This window comes from Coccomyxa subellipsoidea, assembly GCF_000258705.1.
Source record: "Coccomyxa subellipsoidea C-169, whole genome shotgun sequence".
Classification (NCBI taxonomy): domain Eukaryota; kingdom Viridiplantae; phylum Chlorophyta; class Trebouxiophyceae; family Coccomyxaceae; genus Coccomyxa; species Coccomyxa subellipsoidea.
This window is the reverse complement of record NW_005178042.1, coordinates 2,952,196-2,969,441: the sequence shown is the minus strand read 5'-3', so window position 1 is coordinate 2,969,441 and position 17,246 is coordinate 2,952,196. Positions and strand designations below refer to the sequence as shown.

At 55.5% G+C, this 17,246-nt stretch overlaps 3 protein-coding genes across 3 annotated transcripts; 2 read left to right on the top strand and 1 right to left on the bottom strand.

Annotated features, from left to right (window-relative positions):
* Positions 1-663: 663 nt before the first annotated feature.
* COCSUDRAFT_39240 (CSD-domain-containing protein) lies at positions 664-2,725 on the top strand (the record flags this gene model as incomplete). Its single annotated transcript, XM_005652114.1, has 5 exons — positions 664-789; positions 1,014-1,142; positions 1,579-1,800; positions 2,129-2,247; positions 2,608-2,725. The coding sequence occupies 5 exons, from the start codon at positions 664-666 to the stop codon at positions 2,723-2,725; spliced, it is 714 nt and encodes a 237-aa protein (XP_005652171.1).
* A 6,001-nt stretch (positions 2,726-8,726) lies between these two features.
* On the top strand, positions 8,727-9,788 carry COCSUDRAFT_52226 (hypothetical protein). The gene is made up of 3 exons (XM_005652113.1): positions 8,727-8,837; positions 9,023-9,187; positions 9,306-9,788. The coding sequence occupies exons 1-3, from the start codon at positions 8,766-8,768 to the stop codon at positions 9,552-9,554; spliced, it is 486 nt and encodes a 161-aa protein (XP_005652170.1). The 5' UTR covers positions 8,727-8,765; the 3' UTR covers positions 9,555-9,788.
* Positions 9,789-10,721: 933 nt separating this feature from the next.
* COCSUDRAFT_52225 (TPR-like protein) lies at positions 10,722-17,246 on the bottom strand (the record flags this gene model as incomplete). Its single annotated transcript, XM_005652112.1, has 13 exons — positions 10,722-10,910; positions 11,199-11,335; positions 11,716-12,049; positions 12,390-12,596; positions 12,878-13,051; positions 13,297-13,578; positions 13,888-14,139; positions 14,434-14,732; positions 15,045-15,198; positions 15,615-15,797; positions 16,142-16,270; positions 16,536-16,736; positions 16,950-17,246. 13 exons carry the CDS (start codon positions 17,244-17,246, stop codon positions 10,722-10,724), a joined length of 2,838 nt encoding a protein of 945 aa, XP_005652169.1.

Below are 17,246 nucleotides of genomic sequence, written 5' to 3'. Positions count from 1 at the left end.
TGTGCTGTATATGTTTAAAGATGAGTGGGATCGCTCCAGAAACTGGAAAAGCTCAACTAGTCCAATCCCTGCCCTGCCAGTGCAGACTTCCATCTTGTCTCAAAATGCATCACGGCTACTCTTTTTCGATGATTTCTGTCTATCGACTGCATAGCTTCATCAACCGTCAGTCCCTCGGATACAACAAGTTAAAAGCAACCTCGTTCCCCACAGCAATGGGTGCTGCTTATTGGAAATGTTCCGGTGCGTTGCGAAACATGATCAGCAGCTAGACTCTATTTACGGCTTGCTGCACATTTACCAGGCAAGGTCTTCCTATTCTACTCTACAGGAAGCCAAAAGCGAGAGTATTGGTCACGTCACCGGCTGAGATGGCACGATGTGGGGGCCACCACGCCAGACGATGGGTTGAAATTTTTCAAATCGGGGAAACCCTGGAAAGGGTCCACCTCACCCGGTGAAAGAGGATTGAGGAAAGATTTGGTCACGGAACCTCTGGTCTATCTCCCTTCCCCCAACCAGCTACCCCCTTTAATGGATGATGCTGGCCAACATGATGCTTTGAAGAACCAGTAATTTCTAGAGTGGGGACTGGGTTCCCGGGAGGCGGCAGTGCCTGGATAGGTCGACCGCAGGCCGACGCATTGACTCCTGCTTCTCACAATGGCTGCTGAGAACGCTGAGGAGCAGCCTACAAAGAGCACAGGGACGGTGAAGTGGTTCAACTCAAGCAAGGGTTTCGGCTTCATCACACCGGAGGACGGTGGCACTGATCTATTTGTCCATCAGGTTGGCTTCAATGCCTGCCTGGTATTAAATGTGAAAGGCCACTCACATGCTGGGAGTCAATCTCAGTCAAGCATAATACCAGCCATGTTTCCATTACTGGGGTGGAGCACACTGGACGACGCCTAATGGCGGGTGTCCGTGAACTGATGAGTGTGCTTGGTGCTTGGTGACCGTACCTTGCCACGCCCCCACATCGCTCACGCCGTATATGTGCGTGCTTGCAGAGCAGCATCGATGCAGAAGGCTTTCGAAGTCTTCGGGAAAACGAGCCGGTGGAGTTCTTTGTCGAGGAGAGCGAGGACGGTCGCACAAAGGCCGTCAACGTGACAGGCCCTGACGGTGCACCTCCACAGGTAATTTGCAATGTGTAGGAACGTGGTGCTTTACTTTGGGATATTATACGATAATTCAGGGCTGCAACAAGGGGATGCGGACAACCTATCCATGCGATACGTGCCAGTCATGTCCTAGACTTCGCCCTAGTGAAGGTCTTTTCAATTGCAGCGCTCTCCGTGAGGAAGGGTCTCTCATGCGATGAAGATTGCGCACAGTTTTCCTCGCGCAATATAGCCCCGGGATTCCTTCTCAAGACAGAGGCCTTATACCCTGCTGGTGCAATTGGGTGAAATCGACAGGCACTGCTGATTCTTCTGTGCCAGACGTCCTGCATCGTTGTAAAACATGAATCTTGTGCGATCAGAATTTCATTGCAGGCTTAACATTGATCAAATGAGGCTGAGGCGTGCTGTCTGGTCGATATATAATGGGTGTGTGTCATTTCCTGTGCAGGGTGCCTTGAGGAGGGTGTTCTACGGGGGCATGCAGCCAGGGATGCAGCCGGGCATGCAACCCCAGTACATGCCGCGTGGAGGGTACATGGGCGCCGGCCCGATGGGATATAGAGGGGGCGGCAGGCCGGGCAGGGGGGGGCGGGGAATGTTCCCGGGGCGCGGCGGCCGCGGCGAGCGCCGACCACCCCCCGGCACGCCCGGCGTGTCCAGCGGCGTGCAGGTGCGCCCTCGCTGACTTGGCAGAACACGGCGGCCAGTGCGCAGTGAATGCGTCAGTCAGGAGCATGCTTGATGCTGATTATACATCACACACGTGGCAAGATCAAACGTCAGAGCACATACGCGAGGAAACTGTGAGCATGAATTTAACTGTGCCTCACAGAGAGAGCTTGTGTCTGGAGACTAAACGTAGGCTTTCAACATATGTAGAGCTAGCTAGGCTTTTGTGATCATAGCAAAGACCTAACGCAGGCAAGGCCAAGGCGTATGGGCACATGTCCTCGAAGTATCTGCAGAGGGTGATTTGAAAGCTTCTGATTTAAATGCAGGTGGTGGTGCACAACCTGCCCTGGAGCTGCACGTGGCAGAACCTGAAAGACGCCTTTGCTGCCAACACACAGAACATCGAGCGAGCAGATGTCATCATCGATGGCAGCGGGCGATCAAGGTGGGCTCCGTTTTGCTTTGCCCCTGTCCAGGCATTCACGAACCCCACCATCCAGCCATGAACCTTTGGTGCATGCCAGCATCATCCATATGCCCCGAGTAACTGTCGGGCCTGGCTCTGCTGCCTGCCCGCATCATGCACTTGCACTTGTGTTGCATGCCAGCCTCATGCATTTGTCACGCATGCCGTCGTCATGCATGAAGAAAAGTAATGTGACCTGCCTTTGATGCATACCAGCATCATGCACTAGCACAAGCACCTGTGCCCTGGCTTGAGGCTCCCTTCGCATGTCAGGGGGATCACAAGCTGATGTCAGCTCCAATGCTTAAAATGTCTTAACGTCGTGGCCGGCGGCTGCAGGGGCTTTGGGATTGTGCGGTACTCCACGCCAGAGGATGCGCAGGCCTCGGCGCAGATAATGAACGGCGCGGAGCTGGGCGGCCGAACCGTAACTGTTCGCATTGATCGCTTTGCTTGATGAGCTTTGCTTGATTCCCACTTGCGGGCGTAGAACAGCCGTGCAGCAAATGTGTACAGATGGTCTGCTGGGGGTTAGGGGGGTCTCAACATTGTTGCTGGTGGGTCCGTGAGCACTTGTGCAGGTTCTTGCTGGCTAGCCAGGGAGACAAGACCGCAATTTTGGGTTCTGACTGCCGGCACTGCTTTCTTTTCGTTCCATCCTTTGCTGTCGTGATCTAGAGTGAGAGTGCTCTCCTAGCGGCGCATGCTACTAGAACAGACATCTCTTTCCAGCCTGGACAGTAAATGGTGAACATTCGTCGGAGTCGACAGGAAAAATTTTGGTATATTCTTTGGGTCGCTGATAGCCGTGGTGTCAGTGATGTGTATTGAACAGAGCGGGTGATGGAAATGACGTCGCCCCTGATATGGAGATCTGACGAGACAGGTTTCGAGTGTCTGCTAAGTCATGGTGATGATCAGGAGAAGACCGAAGAAGTCAGACGCTCTGTTGTGCTCGGAGGATTTGCCTCCGGGCCGGCATTGCTTGAGAAGATAAAGAAAAAACACTAGTCCGAGAGATTTGCTGTGCGCCAGATCCAAAGAATTGCCTCAAGTGATGACCTGGCATGCTTGAGCCCTGGACACCCCAGTCAGAAAGACTGGCAGCGTCTTGGACTGTATATTACTAATATTATGCAGCCAAGTGCTGGCTGGGGTCGGCCGCTCGGCCTGCGATTTTGTTTGTGGATATTATGAATGAGAAGCTGCAATTTGGTCTGCAATTGATTTGCAAGGCACGCTCCCCATGGTCCAGCTACCTTGCATCACATGCATCCTTGGCCGATACTCGCATTTAAATTCGTTTCCCATTGTCTTACAGTCATGACGCCCAGACCCTAGTAGCTGCCATCAAATAGATCAACAGACTGACAGAGTCTGTGGTGTGCATGCCCACACGACCTGAGTTTTAAACCACACTAAAGAATAGAACCTATGCAAAATGAAGCCGCAGCTGCAGACCTTCTCTACACAATTCTACTCCGGATAACTGCTGCAGGAGCTCTCTATCAGAAATTCGGAAGCAGATAAGTTGTGTTCCTTCTATTGAAAAGAACCATGGCAAAATCAGAGAGCCGCTGTTCATCAGAACAGACACATACCAATGCAATGCTTCCTAGGAACAACAGCACCCCTCTGCCATCCCAGGAGCAGGCCTGCTTCCTTCAATGACTCCCAACTCCCAACTACCTTGCACCTGCCAATGACATCACCGACGCTAATCAAGCCGCCTGATCCGGCGCGCACACGGCTGCTGACATCAGCGAGCGGTGACTAGCTGCACGTAAGTCCGATGCGCCCGGGGCAACGTTAGCAGGGAAATATCAGCTGCCGATCAGGTGCGCACGAAGACGCGGAGCTCGCCGCGGTCGCCGCGGGTGACGCGAAGATCATTGTCAAGGAAGAGGACCTCGAAGGTGGAGCTGCGCATCGAGCGCGACGGCTTGAGCGGCTCCGGCAGCTGCGGCACCGTCAGCTCTGGCAGCTTCCCCAGCACGCCGCCCAGCCCGCCTGCCCACCACAAATTCGAAATCAAAAATCAAAATCTGATGGCCTGACTTTGTCTGGCTCGTGATCTGAGAGACAAGCTTCCCTTCCTGTGGGGCCTGGGCCTGCTGAAGTGGACACAAGGGGCACAGGGGGATGAGAACATTAGAAATACTGCCAGCAGGGGGGCAGGGGGGGCGCACCGGTAACGCTGAGCTGGGTGTCCTCAAAGGTGATCTGGACATTGCTGCCGGGCAGGATCTCCAGGCTGTGGCGCAGGCGCAGCGTGGACACGATGGGCTCGGCGGGCGGCAGGCCGGGCAGCGAAGGCAGCTGGTAGCGCACATAGAACTCAACCACGTTGTCCAGCGTCGCTGTGGCAGTGGAAATGACCTGGTACACCTGCGCCATAATTCGCCCCAAAGACTCACTCCCATGTTCCTGAAGCTTTTTGTACTTCAGCTTGGGGATTCACATATACGGATTTCGCGTCGGCGCGCGCACAGCCCCGCTGAGTTCTCCTTCCTGCTTGGAGCCTTTGACAAGATTCCTCGGCCTATACAGGAGCTCTGGCTGCCACACTGTCTGCCGGACGTGTCTTGCTGCACAGCGCAGATTCTGGTATCAGAAGTAATCTTAAAGGGCATGCCAGGGCGACGGAACCAGTCGATCAGACACAGACATTGCGCTGTAGCTCCAAAGATGCAGACTCTCAAAAAAGGCCCACATAGCGGCTGCACCAGGGATGCAGCCTCCCTGATACGATTGCCAAGTGACCAGCATCCATGCCAAAACAGTTCAGGGGGACTCTGAACTTCCTCATTCAAGAACGAGGTAACAAGAGCAAGGGGGCGCACCTGGCCGATGGTGACGGGGACCAAGGCAGCCGGCGGCCCCGGGCGCTGGCCGCCAAGGCTGCCGCTGGCAAATCCGCTGGAGTAGACCAGGCGCCACGTGCCGCTCAGCATGCCCAGCGTGCTGCCGCCGCTGCCCCCATCCTCTGCGCGCAGCCAACAATCGCTCAATTACACAGTACTTGCGTAGTCACGGGGATGTGCTGACTGTGTTTGATGTCCTGACAGGGCACTTTCGGGCAGGTGCTAGATAGCATCAGGGTAGGCATCTTCCCAAGCTTCTTGAACCAACTCAAGCTTCTTGCACCACGCCAGAACTCATGCAGCATTCTGGATAGGTGGTATTTTCTTGCCATGTTCTATGCCTCAATCATTCCTCAAAGCATCCCCATTCTGGGTGTCATGCAATGGGCTGCCCCAGTTAGAATCCAGGCGAGGCCTAAAGAGTCCAAGGAAACACAAAATCAATTTCTGCGGAGGCGGGGGAAATAAGCGCACTGGACGTCCACGTCAGGGGTGGCGAGCCGCCGGCAGCGCCGACGAGCGAGTAGATGGCGGTCTCAACCGCCAGCTCAGCGGCGGCGTTGGCCGCAAAGCCGCGGTCCAAGCCGGCCACGCTGAACAGCAGCCGCTTCTTCTGGTACGACACCTGCACACATAGCGCACTCCTCAGCTTTGCGTTGCTTGCAGACATCACTACTACACTGTACATTGCTTGTGCAGTAGACAATAAAGGTTTGATCCGCTCATGGCAACAGGGCTCGTTAGGGTGTGACTATGCACAGCCTTCTGCCAGCATCACTGACAGATAACAGCGTTGCCATCTGGGCTCTGTGATCGGGCGAAGCATGGCTATGCTGTGAGGAATGCAAGTCTGCTTCTCTGCCGTGACCCACAAAGACTAGCCATGCAGAGGGCAATGTGCACATGTCAACAATGACTGCGCTGTAGGGGATGCAGGGCCAATGTGCACATAATCAAAGTGAGAATGAGGGAGAGAGGAGCGCACGTCGTCCTGCTCGGGGGCAACAGAGGGCAGGGAGGTGAGCGGAGTGGCGGCAAAGGGCGCGGCCGGCCCGGGGGCCTGCAGCTCCTCAAAGTCCTCGTTGACGGCCTCCGCCGTGCTGCGCGCGCTCTTTATGCTGTCCGCAGTCGAGTCCACCACCTGAGGATGCACCAGCAACTGTCAGATGTCATGCCGAGGCACGTGGCTGCTGAGCAGGGCAACAGGTCCCGGCTCCCAGGAAGAGCCGGTGCCAACCCAAAACGCTGGATTGTACTAGCGTTCATCTACTCACCGCTCTTTCTTTCTTTCTTTCTGTCCTTCCAGGAAGGCCTGATCGCTAGATACAGATCCATGCAAGCTGTCTTCCACCCCCAAAGAACAAGTCATGTCGTAGTGCATGTCATCCTGAAAATTGGGGGGGCACCTCAGCAGAACAGGCTGTGCAAGACCCAACGTCGTAGACAATCATTTGGTTGTTTGTATCACCTGCTGGAGCACGGCGGCAGTCTGGCGCGGCGCGTCGTCAATGGCTCCCTCAAGGCGCTCTCCGGCCGCCTCAATGGCGCCCTCGACCTGCTCAGCCGCCTCATCAATGTTGCGCTCGAGGTCATCCGCCACGTCATCCACCTGGGCGCCCACCTCGCGCGCAGTGTCGGCTGCAGGCACACAGCGCCAGCGAGTCATATTTTGGTGCGATTACGGTGAAAACTTCTGCAGTCTCTTGATTTGTCTTTGATCTGGTCAAGGGAAGCCCGAGATGGTCCAGGTGGGAAGGCGTCACAAAATCACTGCTGCAAATGCACCTGATGTTCTTGATTCTCAGGAAAGCATCATTACACCCCTTTCCATAAGGGGTGTAATACAAGAAAGTGGTAGTCTCCGCAATTACTGCGAACAGGATGTCTATGTGCATGCCAGCATGATCTGCGCTTGCTCTTTGTAGACAGCAGAGGAAATAACTGCTGGGTGGTACAGAAATGAAATGGTGGATTGGGATTTCACCTGTGTCCTCGGCGGCTGCAGTCTGCGCAGTTCCGGTGCTGCTGCTGGTGCTGGTGTCGGTCTGTACTGCGCCTGCGCCTGATGTGTATGTCACGGTCACAGGGCGCGCGCCGATGCGCGGCTGACCTACACACATAATATGCCCCATCTCAGCATCAGCACAATTGCAAAGCACTGATAGCATTTTGAACTCCTATGAAGCATGCCGGTGTGCATGAATCGGCACTCTAACTGACGGGCAAGAGATAACAGCAAGGGCGAGCCTCACTCTGCGTCTGAGCGTCTTGGGCAGCTTCCTCGGCGGCGTCCGCGCCATCAGCCAGGCCCTGGCGCACAGCGCGCACGCCGGCCTTCACATTGTCGGCCAGGCTGTCCACGCCCTCCTCCGCCGCGCCGGCCGCGTCCGACACCGCCAGCTTCGGGTCCTCGGCGTACTCGCGAGCCTGATCAATGCCCTCCTCGACATTCTCAGCCGCCGCGCCAATCCCCTCGGTCACCGCGTCGGCCGCGTCGTCCGCCGCTGCCTCCGGGACGGCCGCGTAGCGCTCGGCGGTGCGGCTGGCGTCATCGACGGCGTCAGCCGCTGAGTCGATGCCGCTGCGCGCTGTGCGCGCCGTGCCCGCCACGCTGCGGCGCTGCGGGCCGGCCGTGTCGGCCGCGTCGCGCACCGCGCCCTTAGCATCCGCAGCGGCGGCGTCAGCATTTCTCCGGGTGCTTGTTGTTGTGTCATAGGCGGCACTGCGCGGACTGCTGCGTGCACTGTTTGCGGCGTCCTTAACGCTCTCCGCTGCGTCATTTACCGCGTCCTCTGCCGAGCGGATGCCGGACTTGAGGCTGTCGGCCGCGTCATCGACGCCGCGCTTTGCCGAGTCCGCCGCGTCACGCTGCTGCCTCCTGCCGGACTTCGCCCTCCCCCTGCTGCTCGAGCCGTCTGCTGCGCTGCACCTTATGCTGCGGCCAGCGTGCGCAAATCTGCACACAGGATTGCTTTCGTGAGGGCGAGATCACCTTGATGCTTAATAGTTGAATTGCACTGATGCTCTTGCTGCTCTGAAACACTGCAAGCTTGGGTTGTAGGCTCCATTGCGCACCTTGTCTTGGATGCTGCGCATCTGTGGAGCGATAAAATAGAAAACGGGCGAAACGTACCCACGTGCACCTGCAATAGAGAGGTCGACGCTTTATAAATCTTGACATGTAATAAAGTGACAATGTGCATTAAACAAGAACTGAGAGGACGAGGAAAGGCGGCCAAAATGAAGCACGCTATCGGTGTATTAGTTCCGGTGTCGTTATGACGACCAGGATGGAGCATGATACCACCCCTGCTCACCTGCGGGAGGCACGTTGGAATAGCTTGCATGACGTGATCTCGCCCGTAACACCTCAGAACTTCAGTCGTGAGGGCAAGCAATCTGCTTTTGCAAAGCTGTCTAATTGAACGAGTCTCGATCGTGGAAGACCGCCCCAGAATTGTATAGAGAACTAGGTGCGCTGGCCAACGGAAGCTCCCGGGAGCTGCTCCATGACGTGGCCTGCTGAGCAGTCGATGGCAGGACATTTCAAGTCAATGCACCCATTCGATTTGAATTATTCAAAGCTGTTGGAAGAAAGTACTGAAACCTATGCAATAGGTGCTATAGGTACATATGTTTGCGATCCTTGCTGTGGTTATTGTCCTGATCTGTGAACTGATCCAGAGGTTTGCTGGAGATGCTAAGGTGATCATTTCTTAAAACACAAGTCTTCTCCCCAATATTTCTCATTTTGTGCCCATTGCATATGCAGAAGATCAGGACATCGCAATTCTCACGTCATGGCAATCACAAACAACCACCCTTCTTGCGCCCACTGTATGCCCGCTGCTTGCCTTAGGACCCATGAACAAATAAATAATGATACGCAGGTCAATAGGCTTCGAAGTCAGCAATCACAGCTGAAGGCGGAGGCTGCCCAGCTTAACAAGCAGGCAGAGCGGCTGTCTAGCCCAGCCAGCTTCGCTCAGAGTGCCAAACTGACTCGAAAGGCCGTGGCAAAGGAGAAAGAGGCAGCTGCCCTGCAGACTCAGGAAGTACTGCACTCATCCTTCACAGTCCCGTTCAATATTTGCCAGGGCCGGTAGCATGCACTTTCTTGGAGTCTGGTGTGAAGACACCACTCTCACAATTCGCGCCTATTTGTTCTCGTAGGAGGCTATCAGCAGTGGAAGGTGGGTGAAGGCGGCGCAGTACACCAAGACAGCTGTCAGCCTGACACTGCTGGTGTCATTCTGGGGGAGGCCAGCCGTCCTGCTGGATCCAGAAGCCCTGTGGCCTTTCAGGAGTCTGCTGGGCAGAATACACCCCTCCGGTCTCGTTGCGATCTCTGTTGTGCCTTTCATGGCCATCAGCAGGCGTGCCTGCTCTGCCCTGGCAGCACTCGCTGTTCCTGCACGATAATGCAGAGTTCTGGCGAGACACACTTGTAGAAAGAACACAAACTGGAACCAACTGCGAAACTGCCATGCTGGGCGGTGGATGCAAGAATTTGTTTTCAGAACGTTGAAATTTCATGTACGCACTGTAACATGGTCAGTGTTGTCCATGGCTCTGTGGCACAAAGGAGGCGGCTACTGTATCCAGTGTCGAGCTTCTAATTTGAGTGTATGGATATCAAGCTATAGCTAGTACTTTTCAGAATTGTCAATATTGATTTGAGATAAAAGTTTGAACATGATGCGTTCCAGCACATGTCCTACTACGACTGCACTGCAGCTATTTCTTACATGAACTGATACATCAGATCTCTACAAAGGTCAGGTTCCACTGCAAGAATATGACACGAGCGCTATGCTAGCAATTGAGGAACAAAGCAAACAACACACTGACAATCTGTCTAGCACTTCACAAGCAGGATATTCACAACAGCTGAAGACATTGCTAAAACAGACAAACAACAGCGTCCTCAGAGGAATTTAGGTCAGTCAAGAACACATCTACATCACCCACCAATGTGAGTTTAAGGTTTTCCGTGTATTCAAAGCTTCAGCTGCAGTTTCCAAAACTCTTGCAACATTTGATTCCCAATGTTCAAATTCCCCTTTTGTCTGTTCAGCCGGAAGGGTGTCATGCACTGCAAATCTCTCTGCACTTTCAGTCGTCAGACGCCTGCCCAGCGCTCCCAGCAGCAAATCCAACACAAAGCATAGGACCATGACATAAGCCAGGTGAATGTTCACCATCCAGGGGGGGGTCAACTAGCCAGCTCCTCGTGGAAGCACCCTTTTTATGTGATCCCATGCTCCCTCACAGCAGCGTTGCGGGCATTTCCTCCTCTAACACCACTGCAACTGCTTTCTGACCTCAAAGGATCCACTCTCTCTGACAGGATCCCAGCCCGCTCACTGAAGATTGAAGGGGCATAGATCTCACAAGCCCCCAACCGCTCATCGGCAGGGGACTCTTTACCTCTATCAATCTGTTAATTTAGAGTCCCCTGTCACTGGACCTCGAAGGGGCACTCACTCCCAGCCCCTCGTTCAAACTTGAAAGGGCATAGATGTGACAGGACCCCAGCCACTCACTGGCGGGGGCTCTTTAGGTTAGAGCTTCTTTCAGAGTTCCCTGTCACTGGACCTCAAAGGGGCGAGGGCCGCGGCCTTCGCAGTGCACGTCCCACATGCGGAAGAAGACCTTTTCCAGGTCGGGCACCCAGCCGGCCGTGTCGAACAGCGGGCACGTGAGCCGGGCGCGCTTCAGCCGCTCCCGCAGGCTCAGCCGCATCGCATGGTTCAGACCCAGCTCAACCGCCCGATCCTGCAAGCCATGCACTCCACTTTTATACCTGCGCTCTTTCTGCATAGTGCATTACAGCAACCCTGCACGTGCAAGGTGCCAGCATGCAGCGATGGAGACTTGCACAGTGCAGCCCCATATTGAGACGTTGCTTGGTGGAATCCTTGAAAATACGCGCTGTGATACCACCAAGCACCAACTTGCAAAGAGGACTGCACCACACAAGCAAGCTGCTACTGGACACCCTACAAATGAAGTATGTGTGCCGGTCTGCATCTGGGAGTCATTTTCACTCGGGGGAAGGCCCACCTCGTACTCATGCTGCGAGGACACGACCATTTCGTGGCCAAGGCCGGTGGCATAGCACAGCGATGCGGCCACGCGCGAAGCCATGCGCTCCAGCGGCAGCGTCACCATCGGACAGCCGCCCCACAGCACGTCGCAGCCTGCACCCACAAATCCATGCAGCCTCAGCGTTCTGCCAAATTTTTACATATCCTCTTCAGCAGATGGCGTGGAGAAGTCGGCATGGTCCTGTCACGCCCTGCATGCAGCTGCTGTTCAAGCCGTGCCTCACATTTGCTGATGTGGTTGCTTTCATGCTCAGCTGAAACACTCAAGCAAGCACCGCAGAACTCGTCATTCTGGAAGCCGCAAAGGCAGAGCAGAAAGCTTGGGTGACATTGTTGTTTTGATTAAGGCTCCTCCAAAGAAACACGAGGAAGATGCAGGATTTTGGAAAAATAGGCCAAAAAGTGCACCGGTGGGTTGGGGGCATTGAAATTGGGTGTCAAGCATGGTGAGTAAGGAGCCAAAGAGGGCACACCGGTGGTGTGGGCGTTGCAGAGCGGGGTGTCGAGGAACACGTCGGCGATGCCGGAGCGGCGGATGTGCAGCGGCTTGGCGGCCACGTCGGTGAATATTATGCGGGCCGGGTCGACGCCGCGCGCGGCCGCCTCGGCGCGGATGCGCGGCTCGCCGTAGGGCGGGAAGCGCAGTAGCCAGAGCACGGAGTTTGGCACGCGGCGCAGGATGTTGCACCACGTCGTGAAGGTCTCGGGGTCGTACTTGTACAGCTGGTTGGAGCAGGAGTAGACTATCCGGTCCTCCGGCAGGCCCACCTCTGTTCGCGAGGGCAGATTTGCCTCGTCCAACACGTCCTGCAGGAAAGCTCAAAGTGGTATAAGTGGCGCTGCAGACCACGTTGCCTTGCATCATGCAAGCCAGAAATGGGTGGTGCTACACAGGCAATCCAAATGTCATGACCAGCTTAATCGGGCTGTCAAAGTGATGGCTTGTATGCATTTACAAAGGGTCCTTGAAAATATCCTTAACCCACCCATGTGATCGTTCCTTGCTAAAGTGATTGATCTTTCGGGTGAAACCAAGAAGAGTCATCTAACAAACTCATGGACTGGGCACCAACAGCCCCTGTCAGGTGAACTTCCGAGGAAAGGGACAGTTCATTGGTCACTGAGTAAGAGGGAAAGAATTATTTACCATGTGGGCATGCTTGTAGTCGTTGACAAAGTAGCAGTTGGGCATGAGGGCCAGGTTCTCTGAGTAGCAGGGGCGGCACGAGTCCGGCGCGACGACCTTGTCGGTGATGAGGTAGGGCAGGAAGCTGGCGCCCATAGTTGCCGGGAAGCCCATGTAGCTCGTCTGCACCGGCGCCGGCTGCAGCGCAAATATCTCGTTGCGCGCCCCCTGCACACACAGCCAGCCACAGTTAATGCCTCCATAATCCAGAGTAGAAGTGCAATCCTCGGAGTCGGAAGTGTCAAGGTGTGGTGTGCTGAGGAAACCCCATCACAATGCCGGCACAGGATTTGGAGAAGTGCAGTCATGGCACTCACAGGCAGGAACAACAATAACCATGCATTGAGGGAACCACCATGCTCCTACACAAAAGAAGCCACAGATAGCCAGTGCGCGCTGCAGTGCAAGGAGAAAAGGGCAAACAAGAAGGTAGAGGCAGCAACAGTTACCTTTGTGTAGCCATTCAGGTTGACACCGATGTGGATGCCGTCGGCGGACATCTTGCCAGCAATGTCCGGCACCGACCAGGCCGACACGTCCAGGAAGTGCTCCGCCTCCATCTCGATGCGCTGCCGCCACTCCGAGTTGTCCGACGCGCTCAGCGCGTAGCAGAAGATCTCCACCTGCAGATGTTACACAACTTCATGAGGCCACTTCCAAAAAGAGCGCCTTCCCAACACATTCACACTGCTGGCAGTGCAACCCCACACTTCCAATAGTCCTGAGCAAAGTGATCCAGAGAGACCTTCCGCAGAAAACACTAGCAACAAGCCTGGTGTGTTGCATTTAAACCCACACCGAGGGGGGGCAGAATGATGCGCGCATGCATGCAGGGGTTTCCAGAGGGGTGTAAAGGGGGGTTCTGCACCCTGGAGCGGTCGTGGAGGCCGAAGACGGAGCCCATTAGGTGCGAGAGCGGATGGTTGCCGAAGTCCGACGACACGTAAGCGATGCGCAGCCGCTCGCCGGGCGCGAGTGGCCGGGCGGCCGGGTGCGCCAGCTGCGGGGCGCGCATGCGGCTGGCGGTGATGGCGCAGAACTGCGCGTACTTCTGGGAGATGGCCAGCGCCAGGTCAGCGTTGAAGGGGTAGGCCATCGCATGGAAGGGCTGCACCGGCGGCAGACGGCCCATCTGCAGGTCGTTGCGCACCTGCGCCAGCACAGAAACCTCGATATGAGCAATTGCACGAACAAAAATAAGGTGATAAGTTTAGACTGCAAGAACCTTCCCTACCTCAACATGCCTCTGCTGCAAGCTTGGGTAAGGTGAGACTTCCGCGCTCTGTAAGCTACAAATGCACAGCGTGTCACAGAGACACAAGATGGAGAAAAGATAAAAGTAGTGCTTTAGAGGAGGCCAAAAATAGCAATGGAAGTAACCATGACAGAAATTTTGGCAGACCTTAACAGGCCACCAGTAGTGATCCCTGTGTGAAGCCCAAGACTCAAAGATCCGCACCTCGACTTCCATGCGTTGGAAGAGCGCGGGCCGGTCGCGCCACTCGCAGACGCACTGCAGGCTGTGCACTAAGTTGGCGAATGCCTCAGGGAAGTCCGGCCGCAGCGTCAGCGCGCGCCGGTAGCTGGTTATGGCGGCGTCCTGGCGCGCCGCATCCTTGTAGCAGGACGCCAGATTCGCATGCGCTTCTGCCGACTCCGGCTGCAGCAGCGCCACGTGCTCGTAGCAGGCTATCGCCTCCGCGGCCCGGCCCTGGCAACCCAACAGTCTGTCAGCCAATGAGAATTCACATCTTCTGAGCGTGCTCAGCAGGAGGCAAGAATATTTGCAGTGTCTCACCACAGCAGTTGTGCCCAGATGTCCTCTGACCCCCTTAAACGCTTCTATCTGTACAAGAGGCATTGATGTCCGGTCATTGCTGCACAGCTTGCAAGTAGATACAAGATACCGGCGAGCATTATCTTGCGCCCACAAGCTGCTTCACATTAATGCTCCAACAAAATTTGCATCAGGAGGGGGAACAGGGGACACATAGGTGAAACGCACCTGCATCTTGAGGATGCCCCCGAGATTGTTGTAGGCGACGCTGAGGCGCTGCGACTGCGCCTGCGCGGCCACCGCCGGCAGAGGGGAGATGTTGCGGCCGGAGGGGGTGGCCGCGGGGGGACGTGCGAGCTGCAGCTGGATGCACAGCGTGTAGCACTGGATGGCCTCGTCCGCGCGGCCGGCCTCGCGCAGCGCGTTGCCCAGGTTGTTGTAGGCCTCCGGGAAATTCGGCTCGTGCACCAGCGCCTCCCGGTATGTCGCTATCGCTTGCTCCAGCTTCCCCTGCTCGTAGTAGACCCCTGCACAAGTGGAGCCACAAGGTCTTGAGCATGATTGGATTTCTCTAATAAATATGCTGTGCACAGCACAATTGCCAGACACTGTCTTACAAGGAAACCAGCACGAGCAGGCTCCAGCGACTCCAAGGACTACTTGCTTAAATTGACAGCAGAGAGCAGATATCCTTCGAGTCTACACATCACTGAATGCCTCTCTTGTGTTACGGGGTGGCATCTGCTCTTAACCCCATCTTCTGCAAGAAATATTAGGAGTCCCTGTACCAGGATGAGTATGAAGAAGAGCGTCTCCATTTTGAAGTATCACTGGCGCACCTGCAAGGTTGCCGAGGGAGAGCGAGCAGCCGGGGCGCAGCCGCACGACCTGCTGGAAGCACGCCTCCGCCTCCTCCCGCCGCTTCAGCTCCTTCAGCGAGATGCCCATGCCCGTAAATGCATCCGCGTATCCCGGCCTGGCCCGCACCGCTTCCTGCATTCACCACATGTTTCATCACAATTGAGAACCTTTCTGTAAGATGCATGCCCTGTTTCCATGCTTGAAGCACGGCATGACTTATGTGCCCAAGCACAGGAACATCATCATGCCGCTCTACTGACAGTGAAATAGAGCACATGTCTGCACCTGCACCCTTAATTACTGGAAAGGTCAAAGAATACTTCGAAAAAGGGCCTCTTGACATGTTCTAGAGCTTGCAGTTTCTTCATCGATAATCTCTGGCAATACGTGCGTGTGTTGTCATCATCGGCCCCGGACACAGATCCATTAAGAGGATCTACTCTACCTAGAACAGATGATCTATTGCTATATATTACCGCAAGTTAAGCTGTAGATCCCACTCGATCCTTATGCATCCATGCAGCTGCAAGGTGACATTTGCTGCACACCTGGTAGCATGCAACTGCTGACTGGTGCTCTCCACGCTCGCGCATGAGGTCTCCCAGTCCGCGCCAGGCGGGGGCATGCCTCACATCCACGCGCAGCGCTTCTGCGTAGCACCTCTGCGCCTCTGACTGGCCGCTGGGACCCTGCGCCCTCCACAGGTCCCCCAGGTTTGTGTGCACGTCCACCTGTCAGCCACCCTCCATGCTCAGAGCGAGTACTTAAACTTCATAATTTCAAGTCTACATAGCGTACAGTCATGAGCGAGCTGCACATTGTAGCTTGGCTGCTGAAGGTCACTCTCTGGAGTACCAGCCGAGCAAGAGGTTCTAGTCCTGTTGCAGGCCTGGACCGTTCCTGGCGCATGCGGCAGCCTTTCCAGCCAGCTCAACTTCAGCTGTGACGCATTGCATCTGTGGCTGGAGTGGCTAGGACTGTCCATCTGACATAACAGGGGTGCAAGTGCAGCATGGAGTAGGGGATACGCGACAAATTTCACTTCGGTCCTTTAAGAAGGGGTGCCCAGCCTCACCAGGTTGGGGTTGACGGCGAGCGCTGTCTGGTAGCACTGCAGCGCAGCAGGGACCAGGCCCTTCTGCACGAGTGCGCTCGCCATGTTGTTGTAGGCGTCCGTGAATGTGGGCTTCAGGCGTAGGGCAGACTGCGACAGCAATAAAGGCAACCCAGTCACAACCACCCCTCTCCTTAAATTCAAACTAACGCACAATTACTTACGTACAAATCGAAGTAACCGAATGCTCCCTTAGGCCGAGCCAGGCCTCTCTTGGTATACCTGGTGCATAGCAAGTAATGGTTTGTACCTCCTGGAGGTCAGACTGGCCTCAATATAAAGCTGAATTACATGTACAAGGCTGCCAATAGTGTGTTGACAGCAATGGCGCAACAATGCTGTTACTGCTCCACACCTGATAGTAAACAATGGCCATGTCAAAGTTGCCGAGCTGCTGCAGGGCATTTGCCAAGTTGGCATGCGCCTCGGCCATCTGGGCGTCCAGCAGGATGCAGCGGTCGTTAAAGGCAATGCACTGCTCGTACTGCCCCAGCTGGTAGTACACCGCGCCGATGAGCAGCAGCAAGTCTGTCCGGTGTGCGTTCTGGGGATATATCTGCAACCACACAAACACAATTTTCATTCAGATTCATCAGGATTCAGAAGCACCCTTCACCACAAAGCCATTGCAACTTGCCATCGTTGCAAACAAGCACATCGTGCGCACTACTGAGAGTTTCTGCTTGCCACAACAAAACCCTACCTCCAACCAATCACTGGTGGGGTTAATAATGCTGCATCTTCAGGTTGATGGGGCACGGCTACGCACCGCGTGACACAGCTGCAGCGCCTGCGTGAACTCGCCATTCCTGTAGGCTTCATGGGCATCCTTTAGGACGCTCTCCACCTTGGCTGAGATCCCCATGTAGCCCTGCGACCCGCTGGGCTGCAGCGCCTGCCCATGGCTGGGCACCAGGGCCTGCCCATGGCTCATTGTGCCCAGCGGCCTGCCATGCAGCTGCTGCCCAGAGTACATGCCCGGCTGCAGGTTGCTGTTCACCAGCGCTTGGTGATCATGCCCTGAGGGTCCTGCCATACCCGAGGAGAGCACCCTCTGCATCAGCAT

Bases quoted from the DNA above. Each gene is read 5' to 3' on its own strand.
- COCSUDRAFT_52226 (XM_005652113.1), top strand. From the start codon at position 8,766: ATGTTTGCGATCCTTGCTGTGGTTATTGTCCTGATCTGTGAACTGATC. The intron at 8,838-9,022 runs GTGATCATTTCT...AATGATACGCAG, and splicing joins GGTTTGCTGGAGATGCTAAG to GTCAATAGGCTTCGAAGTCA. The intron at 9,188-9,305 runs GTACTGCACTCA...TTGTTCTCGTAG, and splicing joins CTGCCCTGCAGACTCAGGAA to GAGGCTATCAGCAGTGGAAG.